This window comes from Ceratotherium simum, chromosome 13 (assembly GCF_057802395.1).
Source record: "Ceratotherium simum simum isolate JZ-2026a chromosome 13, ASM5780239v1, whole genome shotgun sequence".
NCBI lineage: Eukaryota > Metazoa > Chordata > Mammalia > Perissodactyla > Rhinocerotidae > Ceratotherium > Ceratotherium simum.
In genome coordinates, this window is record NC_141912.1 from 49,117,827 (window position 1) to 49,140,249 (window position 22,423).

Here is a 22,423-nt window from a genome sequence, read left to right on the forward strand (position 1 = left end):
AAGTGGTGACATAGCAAGACTGAACCAGAAGGTGACGTGGGTCCAGGAGTCTGATCTCAGATAGGAGAACCTGAACTGGAAGACTGGGGGAGGATGGAACGGAAGCAAGAAGAATTTCCTAGAAGGGACAGAAGACACTGAGGTGAGTTCTCACCCCAGTGCAGCGCAGAGGCTGTCGACAGTCTGTCCTGCTTTACACTGCCAGCTTCATACAGGCAGCTGAGGGGCTAACCACTGCTTCACCACAACTTGGCTGTAAAACTTTCAGGAAGTTACTTCACCCTTCTAAGTGTCAGTTTTCTCCTCAGTTAGAAGAAGGGAGGGGAGAGGATCAACTATGGGAAAATGTCGCACACCTTGGTAAAGTTGAATTCGAGGGAGCTGTGCTTATCTATTTAAGCTCGTTGGCTCCATCTGATGTTGTGGTACCCAATCCACATCTCCCTGAATAGAGAACTAGACTTTCCTTTCTATTCAGAATATTCAGGATATTCAGAATATCCTGGGCCTTCTTCACTGTGTTTTAGTCAGTTCCTTGTATCTTCTGGACCATCCCCCTGTTGGAGGAGGTCATTGAGAGTATATGACCACAGTTGACCTGCAAACTGGACCCAGGTAATCGGAGGCTCCTCACTCCCTCCTCTGTCCTTGGAATGTACATTTCCCCTACTGTTCTCATACTAGGAACCAATCAAGGACACAGCTTTGAGACTGTAACGTGTTATTGAGACCATCTGATCTGTATACAATACTGAACCCTGTTAAGGCCTCTATATAAATTCTTAAGATTCTGGCGGGCAGGTGCTGAGATCTGTTCATCTTACAGCTGCCCAAGATAAGCCTCATATGTAAGTTCCCTTGCTTATTTAACCTGCCACCTACCAATCTGGAGTGGTCTGCCTCTTTCTTCAGAGTTTGTTTTCTGAACCGTATATGGGAGCCAGTTTTGAGCCTCACCCCCGGAACTCCCGGGTTGCTAACCAACACCCCCTTCCCCTAACTCCTGAAAGAGAAGTCCCAATTCCATTTTGGCAACTGAATCAGTGTACAAAACCTTAATTCCTTTTTTTATCTTTATATGGAGATTAATTTTTAGTTTGGGATAAAAGGCTTTTGGTACAAGGGTCATCTTGAGCAGGTAACAAGAGAGGACAGTAGATGAGGACAGTCAACATACTAGGGGCAAGTGGGAGGCAGATCTCAATTGAATAGATATAGCAAAGACAGCTAAGAGGCAAGTATCTCTGGCTCCAGCTGGAATAGCCTGGCTGAGTCCTGAATGGTTCTGCAGGGAAGAGGATGAAAGTAACATGAAGAACGAAGCAACAGTCTGTGGAAATGGAGTGGACTTTGGTGTTGTCACTGATTTCAATGCTTTATTCCACCACTTAACTGAAAAGCCATTTAAGCATATGGTCTCATTTTTAATCTGTAGTTGAAGATCATAACACATTCTTCCTAGAGTGATTGTGATCATTAAATGTAAAGTGGCCAGCACAAGGACAAAGGTCACTTGTCCTACCTCTGCTCCAATTCTTCCTCTTGGTCTCCTCCATACCTTTTCTTTTTGATTCAGGACTTCATCTTTACAGGATACCACAGTCTTTTATTTAACTCTCTTCTCTCTCTGCGAGATGTTCATTGTTAATGAGAATTTATTCTCTTCTTACAGAACTATTTTTGGTTCCCAGATCATTTGACATGAATATTCACCAGTCAGGATGGATGTTGGCCATACTCTTAATGCCCCAAGTACTTCTGAGAAGAGTTGAGAGATTGACATTCCACGGTTTCATGTAGGCCTCCTTGGAGGACCAGAATGAGCTGGTCAGAAGAGTCCTTCACCTCAATTTCATTAGATAGTTTGTTCCTGGTGATTCTTAAGTCCTCCTATTCAGATCAAGGGCTTATCATGACCTGGCTCTCACCGCCTTAATAACCATGTAAACCAATATACTGTTAGGATCCAGGTTCTATCCAAAATTTGGCCTAAAATATATTTATTAAGCCCTAACTCCTCTTCATATTTCTAGTTTTTTTTCCCCTTAAATCTGTACCACTAAGGAATTCTGAATGAATTTGTTCTATGTAGATCCTTATGAAAGTGATGCAACTAGAAACCTAGAGAGGCACTAAAAAATGGCAAGGAAGCCCATGGAAAGTAGGCAAAGATTTTCTGTAGGCTAATGTAAAGTGAAGCTAGGAGTTTCCCCTACTCTCAGTATTCCTAATAGAATTAACTTGACCTGCTATTACAAAGGAACTTCTGGTCTTGAACAGTTGGGATGTGCTCAGTTGAATAAAGTCTCAAACAATAATTTCTTTTTTCCAATTTAAAATTCTTCTGAGATATATCCCATTCAGTGGAACTCCCATAAGAGGGGTCAAAAGCAGAAATAATTTAAAAAACAAACAAAAAAGTACTCACTGACCTTGTCTGTTGGGGAAGGTCATCGAGAGGACATGACTACCAGGTGACCCGTGAGCTGAGGCTCCTCGTCCCCTCCCTTGTCCTTGGAAAGTACATTTCAACCACTCTTCCCATACTAGGAACCACTTCAAGGATGCAGACTTGAGAGAGTAAGACGTTGTTGAGACCATCTGTACTGAATACATGACTGAACTCAGTTAAGGCATCTATATAAACTTGTAAGATTCTGGTGGGCGTGTGCGGAGATCTGCTTGTCTGTGGTTGCCCAAGACAAGCCTCGTATGTAAGTTCCCTTGCTTATTAAAACTGCCACCTACCAATCTGGAGGGGTCTGCCTCTTTCTGAGGTCTCTCCTTGCCCTCTATGTATGGAGGCCAATTTCAGTTTTCACCCAGGAAGCTCCTGAGGTTACAAACCAACATTGTCTGACTTTCAAGCAAATAGAGCAAATCCAGATTTGTAGTTATGTGAACTATGCCATGCACATGGCATTTCCAAAAGTATTTCAGGGACCAGTCCTCCAAGTGTCATTTAATATCTCATGCAACAATGATAGCTTATTTCATATAAAGGTGAAAATTTTGCTGTGATGTATATGGATGATGGAGAATAAAAGCAGCCTCCTTGGTAGCTAATAAAAAAAGCCCATCTGGAGACACCTTTTAACACTGATGTTATATTTCGTTTTTTTAATGCACTAGAGATTGCATGGAAAATTAGGTTTTGTGAAAGCTAGCAAAGTGGCATGACTGTTGCCTTTCCTTGGAACCTTGTCATTTATATTTACGATATTGTTTCTAAACTGACAAGGTGACTCAAATCAAATCCATTTTCAGAACTTACTTTGAATGTGCTGCTGTGGATTTCTATATTTCACAAATCCACACCTTGGAAACAGACTAAATTAATTTCATACCTTATGTACTAGTGTCCTCTCATATCTTTAGTAATCAAGATAAAATAGAAAATTTGATTTTTCTTCTCCCAATCTTAACTGAATGAAAAATTTTGTCCATTGTCTTATTGGATAACCTACACATTTGTTTTCTTTCACCCTAAGGGAAGTAAATCTAACATTCTGCAGTGTTACTCTGTCTGAGACACACATTCGTATAAAAAAATTCAAGGAGGGTATTAAAGTATTAAGAAAACTGAGGCTTAGCAGGACAAGTAGATAACTTGCCCAGAATCCAACATCTGGTAAGAGGCTGAAATAGAACTAGATCCTGGGTCAATCTAATGCCCAAGCCCATGCTTTTTCCATAACTCAATATGATTCGCTGAGATACTAAATGCACAACCATAAAAGCCTAGAGAGGAAGCTTGATCAATGGGACAGAAAGCAGGAAAAGGAAATACATTTTCAAAATGGAATCAGAATCTGATAAATAGAAAGTATTATACCTATCAATATCCACAATTAGTTTACTTCCACATCACCTACATATCTTCACTACTCTTTAGTGAACCCTCAGCAAAGATATGAAACAAAACATGTTCTTTTAGCCCTGCACACACATACACACACACATGCATGCACACACAAATATACACATATACACCTGTTAACAATACTTAAATTATATAATGAAAATAAAGAATTTGACAGAGGATGTCTATATAGAGGAGGTGTACATGCAGCATTCCTCAGCACACTATTTTCTTTCCACTGTTCGCTCCCTACAGAGCTCACGGTTCCTGTTGACATTCTCTTCAGGAAGTGTCCTATCATACATATGTTGGGCTCTCCTGCTCCTTGAACCAAATTTGGCCTCAGTAAAGCCATATTTTCATTGGGAATAAAGGATGGGGTAATAGGGTGGATGAGAACATAAGCTGTGCACAAGTGACTAAAAGAAACTTTGCTTCCAATTTCCTGTTGTTCAGGAAAACCCATCGCAAGAATGTACCTCAACCTTCCCTTCTCTGTTCCTTCTGCCCTTCTATTATTCACACAAATACCCTTTTTACTCCTTTAGCTCCTTTGTAATCTCTCCCAGATCAAAATGTGTGTGTATAAAAAGACTTAATATGAAATGTCAACATCTCTCCCAGAGTTATTTACAGTTTATTCTCAGTTCTAACTGGAATTAAAGATGTGGTCTACTGTTAAAGGAATTTCCAGCGTAACTAAGCATGCAGGAAAGTACATTTTGGGGCAGCATCTTTGAAATCATATTAGTTGATTATTTCTTCTCTTGGTCTGCAAATTTATTGTCCAACTGAATGGCGACTTTGATGAGAGTCAGAAATTTTGAATGAGTAATATACTATTTTCTATCAAGTAAATCACGGTAATCCTAATTAGCCACATCCTCAGAAAAATCATGGAAGAAAGGTATCTCATAGAACCATTTTTACTCCACTGAAGAGTGATTCATACCCAAAGGCTGGCTAAAAATTGGATGTTTAAAGAACACTTAGTAAATGGGTTCTTAGCAAATGGAAGTTTAGAATTATCTCAAATGTCTTCTATAATATAAAGTCTAACATTTTGGAGGACAGAAAGGACTCTTTGAATCTTGAGACAAAAAAAAAAAAAAAAACCTTTCTGCTTCTGGTTCCTTGCTTGAGGATCAAAATAAATCCTCTGGTCAAAAGCCTAGTTTTTTGGGAGAAAGTCTTTTTGTTTGGGTAAGCCAAAATTGGAAATGATTAACTTCTCTTGTAACTGCAGGACCCCCAGGACCAGTTCAACTGACCCCATCTTATCAACAGAGTAATTAAGAAATTGTCTTCCAGAAAATTTGCAAAGTCATGTAACCAGAGCATGTGCAGAAGAAGAAATCTTGACCCGAAATGACTGGGGAACCAAATATTCTCCTCCCCACGGAACCAAAGGACTGGGACATGACCAGAACATAAAAGTTGGACTCGTATCAGAGGCAAGGGGTCCATCATTCAGGAAGATCTGGTGTTAAAATTCCTTCCCCACCCTACCATAAATGTTTAAAACCTTACCATAAAAATTTAGAACCTTATCATAAATGTTTAGAACCTTACCATAAATGCTTAAAGCCTACCAATCAAAACCTGTCCTCCCAGCATTTCTGCATACCAGCCTGTTCTCCCTAACCAATTAAATGTCACCTCAAATCTTGAATGAGAGAGACAGATCTGAGGGCACACACTCCTTGTCTCCCTGAAGATCAATCTTGCAGAATAAAGCCAATCTCTTTTCCCAAAGGCTGATGCTGTAATTAACTGGGTTGCTCATGCACATTGGGCAAGAGAACCCCAATTTTGTGTGGTAACACTTTCACCTGAAAAGGCAGGAAACACAGGTTGTCTTAATTTTTTGGCCTATTGCAGACATCATCTCTCTGAACCATTTTATATGAATGATGCTGCCAATCCAAGTGTATATAAGGCACATATCTGAAAAGTTTTCTCCCCCAAACAATGGAATGATTTGCCAGTGAAGCCAGATTCCTTTGTGACCAATGACACATATTTGTCACTGAGTGTGGGGTTTATAAAATGGACTGAAATCAAGGGGTCTATTCTGAGCTAAACTACATTTTTAGTAAGCAATCACAAACAATTCCAAAGCAAGTGGGCCATATGCCACAATTTGAGAAATATCTAATCACAGAGGCCTTGGCCAATCCTAGGCAAAAAGGGAAATGCAAAATGTCTCCCTGCCCCCTATCTCATTGGCATTTGAAAAATCTTTTATCTATTACAAAGGCCTTAGTTATAGAAAGGATGTGAGAGAAAAATGTCTTATAGCTCAGATTAAAAAAAGGAATGTGGAATTATTTGGCTGCTTCAATAATATACAAATATCTTCTACTGAAATCAGCAAGCTACCTCGAGGAAATCAATTTTTAAGAAAGAATTCACAGTAAGATGTTAATAAATGATAAAATCCATATCCCATATTTCAATCTTATCATGAATTTCATGATTCAACCACATTGACTGCTCCCATTTCCCTGAATATACTGTTTCCACATACCTCTGTTATACATACTCATACCCCTGCCCACTTAGTCTCTGTTTTAGGCTCCAGATATCTCCTCATTGAAGATTTCATTTCTCCCAGAGGAGAAAATTAGCAACTCCTTTTGTGCCTCACAGCACTTTGTGGAGACCTCCTTTACAACATGTAGTCACAGTCTTCTGAGTTCATCTTCTGCGAATTGGCTACCAGCTCCTTGAGGAGAACCATGTCATCTGCATATATTATTTTTATTTCCAAGGGCTATAAGTGAGCCTAGCATAAAATATAATAATAATAATAATTACTATAGAAAACATTTATTGGTCTTTTACTGTATGTTGCACTGTTCAAAGCAGGTTACATGCATTATTTTATTTAATCCTTAAAACGAACATTGACATGGGCTCTACGATTATCCATTTTTCAAGGTGGAAAACCGCAGCACAAAGTACACAGGGCTACGACAGTGCAAGACTACCAAGTAAATGCCTGGAGTTGGGCAATCCACAATTTGTGCACAATTAGCAATGGCCGTCTCAGTCAATGCTTTTAGAATCAAATTTAGACGTTCAATTTAACATTATGCTCTTATCAGATGTATTTGTTTTAAAGAATATTTTTAGAGGTCTTGATGCCCTAAACCAAAGAACATGTTAGAGGCAAGGAGAGCCGTCTGCCTAGTGTCCTTCAAAACTTATTGTCTAGATAACCATTTATTCTGACAGAAAATTCTCACTAACATCGCTCTGATGACCATATGATCTAATGAGAAAGACAAAACTAAAGGAGACAACAGGACAGACTGTTTGCAGTCAAGTAAAGACAGTCCAGAGAATCTGAGAATATCATCACTGTTACTCCACACTTCTACCTCCCTAAGCAAGCTGTAGGTTAGGCTTTCCATTCACAGAGACAACTGAACAGCACAAATGTCTCTTTGCTAGAGACATATGTAATGCTTAATGGCCATGTCGAGCTCTGCTAAAAGACAATAAAACCTTTTGTTTTTATTTTCTAAAAGTACAGCATATTAGAATTTAACAAATGATAGTCAACCAATAAAAGTATATATTACATGAATTCATGACATTTATCTGGATTAATATGTTGTCCATGATCTCAGAATCAAAAGGGTATTAGAATAATTCTGAAAGAAGTTACTAAATTCTGCATTTCTCTTTTTGAAAGGACTTCAGGAGAATTTGTGTATTGTGTTGTATGTAAATACTCTTAATATCATATCCTGATATCATGGTAAATAGTAAGAGAAGGTCAGTATAACCATAAGAGGTTTGAACGCAGAGGGAGGCATGAAGAAGCAGTAACTTAAAATGAGTCAATGTGAATTAAGGATGATTTACTGAATAGAATTCAATAATAATCTCATATCCAAGGTCATATTCTAGCTTCACTGCTAATGAACTAATCATTTTAGCACAAATGCATCACAGTTCATAAACAATTATCAACATTCAGTTTTATTGACCACAGATCACGATCACAAAAGATGACAGGTGAATCTAAGCAGATTATTAAAGAGATGTGCTTTTTCTGAGAGTGTTTATAGCACCTATGGGTCTCTAGGATGGGCATCATTTCAAATATTGTTTCAGGGAAATAGAATAAACCTGAACTTAGGGAGACATCTACAGGTACAGTAGAAAAAACAAAAGGAGGATCTGAGAACCAGAGAGTAATAGCATTATGTTTAATCAGGAAAACCAAAATGATTTTTCTTTGAAAATATTTTTAAATGCTGAGAGCACTTTTCATAAGGATAAGCACAAATTAGACAAGACTACCTTAATAACACACATGTATATATATATTTTAACTTTCTCTCTCAACTTTAGGCTACTAATAAAGTCAAGCTTTGTCTAATGGCCTAAAAGATGGTCCATAATTCTTTGGAAATGAGTCAGGATTTACCTATTGGTAGAAATAACATTAGTTGTTTTATCATCATCATCATCATTTTTACTGAGTGTCTACCAAATAGCAACAAGTATATTTACATATTCATCATTTCAATAAGTTTTCTTTTCCTCATTTAAAAATAAAAATATTCTTGGTAAAATAAACATATTCTATATTAGCACATCTGTCTTAACAAAAGGTTTTGTTAGATTCTTTTTTTAAGAAAAGGTATTTTAGTAGTATGAAGCGCGTAGGAATTTACAGATACTAGTGGAGGGTGGTGGTGACATATGGCATGATCTTGTCTGTGGATAGACAGCTCTGGAGCTGTTTAACAACCCCCCTCACCTCTCCTCTCCATTACATGAATCCCCATTCCCTGAAATGGATAGCAGAGAAAGGAGGATTCACCCTATTTTCTTTTGTTTTGTTATTTTATCTCTCCTACTTCCAGGAAGGTTTTGCTCAGAAAGGATGCCTCTTCAAACCTCCCCTCCACTTCCTATACTGTTATTATAATATTTATATAACACTTAAATTTCCATTAAGTCACAAGGAAAAAACTTTGATGTCTTCAGAGTACCCTAAAGATATCATTCTAGTGTACTTCCATAGCCAGAAAAGCTTCCAAAGCTCCAGTATTGACAAAAAAGATCATCGGAAAACAAATCCCATAATTTTACCTTCTCCTGATTTTAACATTATACCAGTATATCCAGTCATGAAATCACTGCACATCAAAAAAAGGTCCACAAAATAACAACCAAAAGAGGGGAAGGGACATAGACTCCACACAGCAAATACCTAAGGATCAAGACTCTCTTTTCTTTTTAGATAAACACCAGATTCTGTCCATTCAATCTTCCAAAATAAGATCATATCCTCTCCATCTTTGACATCTCTGAGCAGACCTAAGTGGATAAGCTTAGAGACTTAGAATCTATTACATTACTGTAACAGTCTCTCAACTCTTATCTCCAGTCCTGCCCCCAGTAAAAGGCGTCTTCCACACAGCTGCTGTGCCAGAACACAAATCTGATCAGATTATTTCTGTGGTTAAAACTCTTATATGACTCTGTCTTTATCTTCAGGATAAAGTCCAAATCCCTTAATTGTACAAGCCTCTACACATGATTTGGCCCTTGCCTACCTTCCCAGTTTCATACCTTACTATTCATTTTGTTTTAATAACAATAATAGAAATAATAACACATTTATGAAACATGTGCCATATGTCAGGGCTGTCCTAAATACTTTGTGTGTGTATGGGTGAGGAAGATTAGTCCTCCTGAACTAACATCTGTTGCCAATCTCCCTCTTTTTGCTGAGGAAGATTGGCCCTGGGCTGACATCCGAGCCCATCTTCCTCTACTTTATATGGGACACCGCCACAGCACAGCTTGACAAGTGGTGCATCGGTCTGCACCCAATCCGAACCTGGAAACCTTGGGCCTCCACAGCAGGACGTGCATGCTTAACTGCTATGCCACCGGGCTGGCCCCCTAAATACTTTTTTATTGTGGTATATAAGTAACATAAAATTTACCCTATTACCCATTTTTAAGTGTCAGCTCTGTGGCTTTAGGTACATTCACATTGTTGTGCAACCATCACCTTTCCTCTCTGGAACTTTTTCATCTTCCCAACTGAAACTCTATGCCCATTAAACACTAATTCCCCACTCTCTCCACTCCCCAGACCTCAGCAACCACCATTCTACTTTCTGTGTCTATGAATGTGACTGTTCTAGCTACCTCATATAAAGGGAATCATACAGGATTTGTCCTTTGTGACTGGTTTGTTTCACTTAGCATAATGTCTTCAAGGTTCATCTATGTTGTTGCATGTGTCAGAATTTCCTTCCTTTTTAAGGCTGAATAGTATTCTATTGTAAGTATATAGCACATTTTGTTTACCCATTCATCTGTTAATGTACACTTGGGTTGCTTCCACATTTTGGTTATTGTGAATAATGCTGCTATGAACATCGGTGTACAAATATCTGTTTGAGTCCCTGCTTTCAGTTCTTGTGAATATACAGATCTTCCTCAACTAACGATGGGTTCCCCATAAACCCACTGTAAGTTAAATATCACAAGTCAAAAATGCATTTAATATGCCTAACCTATCAAACATCATAGCTTAGCCTAGCCTAGCCTACATTAAACTGCTCAGAACACTTACCTTAGCATACAGTTGGGCAAAATCATCTAACACAGAGCCTATTTTATAATCAAGTGTTGAATATCTCATGTGTACTATACAGAAAGTGAAAAACACAACGGCTGTCTGGGTACAGAGTGGTTGTAAGTATATTGACTGTTGACCTTTGTGATCACGTGGCTAACTGAGAGCTGTGCTCGCTGCCGCTGCCCAGCATCACGGAAGAGTATCATACCAAATATCACTAACCTGGGAAAACATCAAAATTCAAAATTCGAGTACGGTTTCTGAATGCATATTGCTTTTGCACTATCATAAAGTCGAAAAATCATAACTCGAATCATCCTAAGCCAGGGATTGTCTGTATACTCAGAAGTGGAATTGCTGCACCATGGTAATTCTATTTAATTTTTTGAGGAATCATATCATTTTCTACAGCAGCAACATCCTGATACATTCCCACCAGCAATGTACAAGGGCTCTGTGATAGGTAATTTTATGTGTCAACTTGACTGGCCACAGGGTGCCCAAATTAAATATTATTTCTGCATGTATCTGTTAGGGTTGAGATAAGCATTTGAATCAGTGGACTCAGTAGATTACTTACCCTGCCCAATGTGGGTGGGTATCATCCAATCTGTCCAGGGCCTGAATAGAACAAAAGGCAGAGGAAGCAGGAATTCACCTCTTTTTTCCTGCCTCACTAATTGAGCTGGGACCTCTCATATCATCTTCTCTGGCCCTTGGACTGGGATTTACAGGCCTTCAGACTTGGACTGAATTCTACCACTGGCTTTTCCAGATATATACATACTATAACCCTTCTACCTCCGAGCTTACATCACCATTCTGAGGGAAGCTATATTAACAACATAAGCACTTTCATTTTAGGAAACATTCATAAACATCTACTCTCCTGGGTCTTGAGCCAAGCCCAGCAATGACAAGGTCACATGTTCACGCCCAGGAAGACAGTCAAGTCAGACCTGAAGAAATATTCTGCTGTTTCCCCCCGTTCCAACGTTTTGGTCTGATTTAATATCCTTATCAAGGTAATTCTGGTAGAGTTTGGCTGAGGACCACAACTACAATGTTCTCCTACATAAGTACTCTCCCACTTTTCTAAGATAGGTATAATTATTTTATTCATATATGGATTTTACTTTCTGGTGCTCAAGTCAATATAATGTTAAATTGAAGAATGGGACTAGTAAGATTTTATTTTAAGGTAAAGTTAATTCTTAAAAGTAAATAGATTTATAAGAGATATTTCAAATAAATATCATGATTTTTTTTAAAAATACCTTTATCTAGAGTTTCTGATAAAGTATTGAGTATGTGTTATAGACAGTTTTCAAGGATATATTTTTCTTTTAATTTTTTTTTTTGTGAGGAAGACCAGCCCTGAGCTAACACCCATGCCAATCCTTCTCTTTTTTGCTGAGGAAGACCGGCCCTGAGCTAACATCTATTGCCAATCCTCTTCCTTTTTTACCCCCCAAAGCCCCAGTAGATAGTTGTACGTCATGGTTGCACATCCTTCTAGTTGCTGTATGTGGGACACGGCCTCAGCATGGCTGGACAGTGTGTCGGTGCACGCCCAGGATCCGAACCCGGGCCGCCAGTAGCAGAGCGCGCGCACTTAACCACTAAGCCACGAAGCCGGCCCCATTTTTTTCTTTTTTTTTAATTTTTAAAGTAAAACTATATATACACATTTACAGCATGACAACATTCTCATAAATCAGGTATTTTAATGTAAAGCTTTCAGATAAGCACATATCAAGTGTTGAATGAAATGGAAGACATGGCTTTACTCTACTCTTCGATCATCACTGAAAGATTATTTTAGGAAAAAAGCTAAAACCAAAACAAGATGTTATACAGATTGCTGCTTCTTTTCCAAACACTTCTCAATATCACCAAGCACTTGAACGGCAGCCTTTGGAATTCGAGTCCCAGGACCAAATACATTGGAAACACCAACTTCAAACAGAAACTCATAATCCTGTTGAAAGAATTTGTTTAATTAACAAAAGAGACAATATTTCTAATAAAGGAAATGAAACAAAAGGACAAAATAAATTTTTTCTTTGTCCCCAATGCCCCAAACTTTCTCAACTGGAACACTACTGGCATTCGGGGCTGAAAAATTCTTCCTAGATTGGGACTGCTACTAATGGCCACTACCACCACCTTTACATTCCAAGTCATTAAAAGAACAAAACACACTCTGCCCATTTTCTAAATATCCCAGTGCGGTGTTTGTGGTAGGAAGCTATATGGCCCACTGACCGAGAACTTCTGAACCCTAAACCATAATTTTCTCTCACCTAAATTTTCACTACTTGTCATTAATTGTTTTAAATTTAGTATCATATTATAGCTGTGAGTTTTGTCTGCAGCTACTGAATGGTGGTACTTTGAATTTGGCTTCACGATGGAATTAGATTTTCTATAAATGAAGATTAGCTCATTTTTAAAAAATTCTCTGCTGTTGCTGCTGCTGTTTGTTAGTTTATTTTAAACACAATCAAAGTTTGAGTGAAGAGATTCCCAGAGCACAAATAATGCTCCAGGCTTTAGGCTGTTTTAACATTAAAATATTTGTAGCTATAGTATCAAGGTTAGGACATGCTTTAAAGCCCTGATCCTCATCCACTAGGGCGATCGTATATTCCAGGACATTCTGGTTTGTGCTTATTGTTGCAGCACATTTTTTTTTCTTTTTATGAGTCTTTTTTCTTTATTGAGGCACAATTGACATATAATATTATATTAGTTTCAGGTATACAACATAATGATTCAATATTTGTACATACTGTGAAATGATCACCACAATAAGTCCAGTTAACACCCATCACCATACACAGTTATAAAATTCTGTGTGTTGAGAACTTTTAAGATATGCTCTCTTAGTAACTTTTGAATATAGAATACAGTATTATTAACTATAGTCACCATGCTGTACATTACATGCCCATGACTGACTTATTTTATAACTGGAAGTTTGTACCTTTGACTCTCTTCACCCACTTCACCCACACACCCCCACTCCCTGCCTCTGGCAACCACCAATCTGTTCTTCCACATATAAGCGAGATCATAGGGTATTTGTCTTTCTCTGTCTGACTTATTTCAGTCAGCATAACGCCCTCAAGATCCATCAATGTTGTTGCAAATGGCAAGATTTCATTTCTTTTTATGGCTGAATAATATTTCACTGTATATATATATATATATATATATATATATCATATTTTCTTTATCCATTCATCCATCGATGGACACTTGTGTTGTTTTCATGTCTTGGCTACTGTAAATAATGCTGCAATGAACATGGAAGTGCAATATCTTTACAAGTTGGTGTTTTTGTTTTCTTTGAATAAATACCCAGAGTGGAAATGCTGGATCATATGGTACTTCTATTTTTAATTTTTTGAGGAACCTCCATACTGTTTTCCATAGTGGCTACACCAATTTACATTCCCACCAATAGTGTACAAGGATTCCCTTTTCTGCACATCATTGCCAACACTTGTTATTTCTTGTCTTTTTGATAATAGCCATTCTAACAGGTGTGAGATGATATCTCATTGTGGTTTTGATTTGCATTTCCATGATGATTAGTGATGTCGAGTATCTTTTCATGTGCCTGTTGGCTGTCTGCATGTCTTCCGTGGAAAAATGTCTATTCAGATCCTTTGCCCATTTTTCCATCAGATTTGTTTTTTGTAGCACCTTTTTTAATAGCACCTATTTTCACTCTTAAAAGTGATCACATTTGTATGATAAATTACATGGTCATCCTAATTATCCCCCAACTACTTCTTTTCTGTCTCTATTATTTCCTTGTGATATTCTTGTAATACTATAATTCTGCAATGGCGCTTGACACATCTTATTGAACTTTTCTCCTTCTAGTCTGTGAACTTCTAAGGGCAGAGATCATGTCCAATCTTTATATCCTCAGCACTAGACACATAAAGGGACTCAAAATATGTCACTGTTCTGGGGCAGGTGCTATAGCACTTAAGAGTTCATAAGGAAATTTGATGAAATGTGTAATAACAATTATCTCCAAATTGGAGATGTCAAATTGATAGGTTATCTCCTGGATCTTTCCTAATAATGCTGTGTACCATTTGTTCTGACATTTGAGTTACAGATTTGGAATGGAAGACTCAACTGATAGAGGAGTGTGAAATGCTGCAACTGAAGAAAGGGTTCTTGACTTACCTAAGCCTTACATAAGCCTTGTAAAATGTACTTTAGCGAGGGGATAAAATGTTAGAAATAAGTGAATCTGAGTAAAGGGTATACAAGTGTTCTTTGTACTTTCATTTTATACCTTACCTATTAATTGGAAATTATTTCCAAATAAAAAGTTATTGTTGTAAAATGTCCTCCACTGAGCTGGGCCAGGCATACCAGATTGCCTGCTTCATGATGGAAGTAGGCATCATGAGGCTGCTAACCTTGCCTGACATACTTGGAAGCCACTGCTGTTAAGAGGGTTAGAAGATCCCGATGGTAGTAACACACACTGGTGAGCACAGACCATATTTATTTAAGCGGGCTACAGAAACTGTAAGCTCCATAATGGCAGTGGCTAAATCTGTTTAATCATCATGTATTAGTGCTTTCTAATTTAAAGCCTAAGTGAGGCTCCCGCAGGAACCCGCGGCGACGGCAGCCATGGGGGCGCACCTGGCCCGGCGCTACCTGGGCGATGCATCCGGGGAGCCCGACCCCCTGCGGATGCCCACCTTCGCGCCCGACTACGGCTTCCCGGGGCGCAAGGAGCGCGAGATGGTGGCCACCCAGCAGCAGATGAACGACGCGCAGCTGGTGCTCCAGCAGCGGGACTACTGCGCCCACTACCTCATCCGGCTGCTCAAGTGCAAGCGCGACAGCTTCCCCAATTTCCTGGGCTGCAAGCGCGAGCAGCACGACTGGGACCACTGCGAGCACCTCGACTACGTGATGCGCATGAAGGAGTTTGAGCGGGAGCGGCGGCTGCTCCAGCGGAAGAAGCGGCGGGAGCAGAGGGAGGCGGCGGCGCCCAGAGGCCAGGGCGCCGGCGAGGTGGACCCCGAGGTGGCCCTGTAGTGGGCCCGCCCAGCACCCTGTGGACCAGCCAGAAATAAAGGCCTCCAGCCCCTCAAAAAAAAAAAAAAAAAAAAAAAAGCCTAAGTGACCCACTCAACTGAATAATAGCAACATTTTATATATTTACTGCAAACAAATAATGAGAAAAATACATGGGTGTTGACTGCTATAATTGTATTATAAAGGATACCCATATTAACACACAAGTGTGTCATTACAAAAAATGATCCTTAGTCTTTAAACTCATGGGGGGAAAAGTATGGCAAACACCTACAGATATTCTAAGTAATTCAAATATCCAGAGGGTTAATACAACTTGTGTGAAATATATTTCTTGAAAATGTCAGCTCACTTAAATAATAGGCCTGAGTTTTCTTCTTGACTCATATTTCAATTCCAATATTTTGTGCTGCCTAATTATTTGGTTCTTAAATTTTAATATCATGCCCAACAGCTTAGATATTGTAGACTCTAAAACTGCAATACATATAGAAGTGTTCCATAGACAGACAGCAATAAAAGAATAGAAGCCCTTTATATTCCCAAATAGTAAACTATATTTATGAAAATAATAGGCAAGTATGTTAACAAAAGCAATTGTGTTGACTATAACACCTTAAGTACTGTGTTGTTAGAAAGAATAAATAATATATGGTTTGTTTGCTAGCCCCACATTACTACCAATCTCACAACCTCATACATATGTATTTTCTCATTTATAACTACTATATAAAGTCACTATTTTATATTCTGAGTTGAAATGGAGGAAAAAAATTGTAGACCTGGACACAAGATCACACTTCACTGATAGATTCTTGCTGTAGTGGTTAGTGGCCTTTGTAACATCTATAAATCATTTACTTAGAGCAATCTCTTATACAGTTCTTCTAACTCAATATTTTTTCCATTCTCAGTAAAACAAGAAAACTTGATATAATTGAAAATTGGATTGGAAATAGGCCCAATTTATATCTTAACTAATTACTTTAACTGATAGGTAAGGTAATACGTGGATGGTGTCCCCTCATTCAGTTAATAAATTAATTGACAACATTGATTGTTACCTAGCATCCATTTCTTCTTTCCTAAGAGGATCCATATTTTTGTTCAAGAATCCACCTCTTCCCCATTCAGACAATAATTTTCAAGACAAGCTAATTCCATTTATGTCTGAATTAGGATATTTTTGGCTCTAAGAAAGCTATACCTCAATCAGATTAGCTCTAATAAAAAAGCTGTTTTATGGGACCATGTAACTAACACAGCTCTGAGTCAGGGCAACATTTAGAGACAAGAACATGAAGGATATGGACAAGGTAGGTACTCTAAAACAACAGAAGCAAGTGCTCTTGATTGGGTAACTAAAGGACTCACTTCACTACCAGGACAAGGAGTGCTCACTATATCTCTGGCTAGGGGTTGATATATGCACTGTGTGTTTACCATTTTTTATTCCAGCTGTGAGATTTTATTACTTTTATCCTCTTCCTTCTCCATCACTGTTTACTGAATATGAAGAAAGTAGATCTCTACCTAGGTTACTAGTTTTCCAGGAGATAATTCCCTCATAGAAGCTTTGTAAATTGTTCAATTAAATTATACATAATGAATTACAATATAGTTTGAATAGAAAACAACATTGCCCACCTTTGGACTTTCTAGAATTTACTTAGTAAAATCACCAGGAAATAATTTGGTTCAAAATCTACAACAAATTTATCTTTAGCAAAAGTGTACAGTAAATTAAAGAACTACATATAAGCTATTGTTGCTCAGGATTCTCATCATAGTACTAGAAAAATATAGGAGATGAAAAATACCTGTGGTGGTATCACCCCTCCACACATGACAAGAATATCTGGCCGTCCAAGGGAGCTGAGTTCTTTGATGAGCTCAGGAACCAGCGTTTTATGACCAGCAGCGAGTGTGCTCACACCCACAGCATGCACATCTGCATCCACAGCCTGCTGGGCCACTTCACGGGGAGTCTAAACAATTAGAAAGTAAAGAGACAAATCATCATTTATTCCAAAAAGTGTTTTAAATGTCTTATCTACTTAATTGACATTCCAAGATTTCCCTTATTAAAAATCTTGAAGTGAAAATCACTTCATATTTCATCATTCTCAAATCATAACTACCAACTCATCCAACTGATGCAATAAACAGTGCTATATTTGCTTCTAGCACTATATCAATTAGATTTAAGTTACACCAAAACGTAGTTCCTCAAAAGAATCTTCAAGATAAAGAATATAGCAAAATATACTATCTTTTCATTGTAATTTTTTAAAAAATACATCTGTTGTCTTCACTATCAAGATTTATTGATATGTAGTACAAGGCAACATGTTTAAGTATCTATGAAGAAGTAAAATACTAAACATAAAATGCTGGGCTGGCCCCGTGGCTTAGCGGTTAAGTGCGTGCGCTCCGATGCAGGCTGCCCGGGTTCGGATCCCGGGTGCGCACAGACGCACTGCTTCTCCAGCCATGCTGAGGCCGCGTCCCACATGCGGCAGCTAGAAGAATGTGCAACTATGACATACAGCTATCATCTGGGGCTTTAGGGGAAAAACAAATAACTAAAAAAAAAAAAAAAAACATAAAATGCAATGTGAAAAAGTAAATCTTCAGTTTTGAAATAAAATGATAAAGAATGATGTTAGCAAGATGGCAGACTAGGAAGCTCCAAGACCTCATTTTCCCACAATTTCCCATTTTCCCACTGAGTTAACAGCAAAATATAGACCAAAATAACGTGAGAACTCTAGAAATTAGTTGAGGGGCTACAGCACCCAGGCGAGTACATAAATAAGAGAAGGGACAGTGCCAAGGAGGGTGTCTCTCTCATTTGTTAACTGGATTTAACCAGTTTGGGATACAGCCTCATAAAGGACATTTTCATGAATTGAGTTACCCAAGATCATATCCACTCTCTGCAATGAGTCTGTGATGTTGCCTTGATAATTTACATATATTTAAATCATTTCATATAATAAAGATGCCTACAAGTTTCTCATTATAAATATAAATTGAGAAATTTGGGAAGGATAAGGCCACCTCATAAATCACTGCACAATTATAACCATAAAAAAACTATCAAAATCTGTAATTTTCTGAGTTTGGCAAGATTTTAGGTTCATAATTTCATGTGGAAACAAGATTCTATGCTCTTGATAATAGAGCCACATTCAAGAGGATTTCTAGGTAAGCCACACAGCATATAGGTAAAACCTTGAGTCTGTGAAAAGTATAAACAAATGAAATTAAAACCTTTAAATAAAATGTGCATATTCTTGCTATTGATTTCTTTTTTCTTTTTCTTTTTCTTTTTTTTTTTTTTTTTTTGCTGAGGAAGATTCACCCTGAGCTAACATGTGTAACCAATCTTCCTCTCTTCTGTATGTGGGCCGCTGCCACAGCATGGCCACTAATGAGTGGTGTGGGTCCGTGCCTGGGAACCAAACCTGGGCCACTGAAGCGGAGTATGCCAAACTTAACCACTAGGCCACCAGGGCTGGCCCTGCTTTTAATTTCTTAAAGGTAAGAAATGTAATTAATTTAAGCATGACTTGTCATTCATATTATCCATGTTACAAAAATTTATTAGATTAAAATTCTATTTCAACAATTCAGTTCCATGCTTTATACTTATATAAATTAAACTATATTTTACATGATTAAATGTTGAAAAATTTTAAACTTCAAACCTAATTTTGATTAAATCAGTCATCAGAGAACTACACAATTCTACCTTCAGCCACAGATAAGTTTTTTTTTTTAATGACACACTATTATATTAACAAAGTTGGTGATAAAAGGTAAATTATATTTTTATAGATGGGATGTAATGAGGAAATAAACTTTCAGTTCTTTGAAAAATTCTTTATGTGCCAATGGCTGACAACAATTTTTTTTTAAATTACTCTTATATTATGAAAAAATATTTCCCAAAAGCTAACTACTGAATATTGGAAATGCATTATATTTGATCACTACTCAAAACAAACAAAAAAACTAAAGTAAAAGGGTAGTAGAACCTAAGTAGAAAAATAAAATGGGAAAGTATTCAACTTAAAGGAAGAATGAAAGTAATCTAAATATATATTTATTTAATCTAAAATATATTTGAGGGCCAGCCCCGTGGCTTAGTGGTTAAGTGCGCGCGCTCCGCTCCTGGCGGCCCAGGTTCGGATCCCGGGCGTGCACCGACGCACCGCTTCTCCGGCCATGCTGAGGCCGCGTCCCACATACAGCAACTAGAAGGATGTGCAACTATAACATACAACTAACTACTGGGGCTTTGGGGGAAAAATAAATAAATAAAATTATTAAAAATAATAATAAAATAAAATATATTTGAGATTCTTAACAAAACCTACGTTAAGTGCATAAGACTCTAAACACATTTATGAATTTACCTACCAACACAGCTCAAGGATATATCTCCAGAAGTTCGGGCTAACTCTTTGTAGTAACCATTTCCTCTAGACTCTCTAAAATATTTAAAAATTCAAAAAGGGAAAACTCATGGGAGACTCTACAAAGGCTGGGCCTCTTCAGGAAGGTTTACTTCTTTACTGGTGAAAATGCAATGAATACTCTTTAGTCTTCATCTCAGGGGACCTATCTGCAGTATGTAATATTACTTCCTTCTCCTTGAAACTCTTCTTCCTCCATAGTTTTTATCGCACTGCTCATCCCATTTCCTTTCATTCCTTTGCTGCATCCTTCTCCTCTATTTCCTTTTAATGTTCAAGTTCTCATCTCGTTGTATATACTCTTCATGAGAAATTACATCCATTTTCATGGTTTTAAGTACCATTTATACACTGATAAGTCTCAAAATCTTGTCTATAATTGAGGCCTCTCTTCTCTGCTCCAGACATGTATATACAACTTACATGGTCATCTTCATCTGAATGTTGCACAAGTTGGTTCTCCTAAGCATGCCTGCATATCTGTATATAGCCCCTTTATGAAATTTTCTTCAAAATCCTAGCTGGCTTTTTGTTTCTGCCATGACTCTGATACTGCCCTGGTTAAGGCCTTCATTGTTTCTCACTCAGATTACTGAACATCTTAACTGGACTCCATTGCATCTAGTCACAGCTCCTCTTAATCCACTTCAGAAAGCGATTTTACTAGAAAGTGAACTTTCTAAAGCATACATTTGATTGTGTCACTCAGCCCAAACACCCCTGGGATGAAGTTCAAACTCCTTAGAACGGCATATAAGGCTACTCATAATCTACACACCATCTCAAACACTGTATTCTGATCTTACTGAACTTCTGTTACCTGACGGCATCACGCCTTCTCATAGCTCTGAACCTCTGCACCTCTGCTCAAGCCAACCTTTCCTCTTAGCATGCCCTTCCCTGCCTTGTTCACCAGGCTTCTGAAAGGCACAGCTCAAACATAAGTTCCTAGGATACTGGGACAAGTTCCTTGCCCAAACTTTAATTACAGTAATTATTACTCTGCTATGACTACTGGTAAGTAAATCTCTCTCTGTTAGGAGCATGTAACCTTCCTGAAGACACAAATCATATCTTATTCAACTCAGAACCTAGCATCTGGTAAATGATCAATAAATATATAGTGGATAAAGCTTTTAATATAAAAGTTATTACAACGTACTCCTCAGTCAAAGAATTTTTTGTAGTGTATGATTAATGTTTTATCACTCTATAGAGAATTTCAGCTTCATTTACTTCTAACAAATTATTTTCTTGCCAGGTCAATATTCTGTGATTAAATAAAATACTACTAGAGAGTAAAAAAAGAGAAAATCTAATTATGAATTGGTCTTACTCTGACATTTGATTTCCCTTTCAAAACACTTTCCACCAATCCAATTCAGGCTATCTTTCCCATAAAATGTTAGTCAAATCTCAAATAAATAGCATAATAAGATCTTTGAAAGTAATCTTCACAGTTTCAGAAGCCTAATAAAAGTTTTAGTTCTGAACTGACGTTGATTTTTACAAAATCTGAGTAACAAGTACATTAACATGAATTATATTTTATTCTTATTTCTGTCATAATTGGATTATATGTATTCAAAAATAAATTAGGAAATTTGTCAAATTCATGTTCTTCTTTCACAACTTTAAAAACATCAAATCGGTCTATCATCTTTTTACTATTTTTCCTAAATGTAAGTAATTCATGACATACTTTTGAAATTTCCCCCAACAATTTTCAGTACCTGAAAAAGAGGACCTATGTCCACATCAAAACCAAGATCAGCAAATCCTGTAGCAATAACTTTTGCTCCTCTATCATGTCCATCTTGTCCCATTTTTGCCACAAGAAGACGAGGTCTGCGACCTTCACGTTCCATGAATTTCTGAACCCTAAGGAACATTTTTAAATACAATAGTAACAGTTATATGTTAACTGTCCAAAGGTAAAATATAAAAACTATAATTTATTCACAGCAAATCTTTTAAGTTTATTTAAAAACACCTAATCTGCTTACTCCTATTTTGTTAATATCTCTATTTGACATCGAGAACTCCATTAAAGCCTGAATATGTTCACTATCTCCCCCTCAGAGGAAAGTCTGAAAGATGGCACAGCCTACAAGCCCATAACACTGAGAACATCACAGTGAAGCAAGATGAGAAAATGACAACTTTTCACCTTCTTAAGCCAGACTCCAGAGTACAATATACAGAAATATTTCAATATAAACCAAAAAGTGCCTTTCAGAGTTATTTATACATATATGTGACTCACTAGCTGTTTTGAACTGTCCATTTCTCATCTACCCTTCACAAATGTGAACTCCCCCAAGCTGACTGCAATGTGGTGTCTTATAACGACATATAATCAAAGTACTT

The 22,423-nt window shown here is 37.7% G+C and overlaps 2 protein-coding genes across 8 annotated transcripts in view; one reads left to right on the forward strand and one right to left on the reverse strand.

Moving 5' to 3' along the window:
* Positions 1-6,147: 6,147 nt before the first annotated feature.
* The window catches only part of MMUT (methylmalonyl-CoA mutase), a 45,097-nt gene continuing 28,821 nt past the window's right edge, over positions 6,148-22,423 (reverse strand). For 6 of the 7 annotated variants that reach the window (XM_087438691.1, XM_004424040.3, XM_087438693.1 and 3 more), the window contains 3 exons: positions 21,787-21,934; positions 17,390-17,557; positions 12,192-12,465 (listed from right to left, as the gene is read on the reverse strand). In XM_087438691.1, coding sequence (XP_087294817.1) covers positions 12,337-12,465; positions 17,390-17,557; positions 21,787-21,934 — 445 coding nt within the window. In that variant the 3' untranslated portion in view covers positions 12,192-12,336. Of the gene's footprint in view, positions 6,651-12,191; positions 12,466-17,389; positions 17,558-21,786; positions 21,935-22,423 lie in introns of those variants that run through there. The other variant, XM_087438696.1, reaches the window with a different exon arrangement.
* LOC147915717 (NADH dehydrogenase [ubiquinone] 1 beta subcomplex subunit 7) lies at positions 15,131-15,618 on the forward strand. The gene has a single exon (XM_087438699.1). The coding sequence runs from the start codon at positions 15,156-15,158 to the stop codon at positions 15,567-15,569; it is 414 nt and encodes a 137-aa protein (XP_087294825.1). The 5' UTR covers positions 15,131-15,155; the 3' UTR covers positions 15,570-15,618.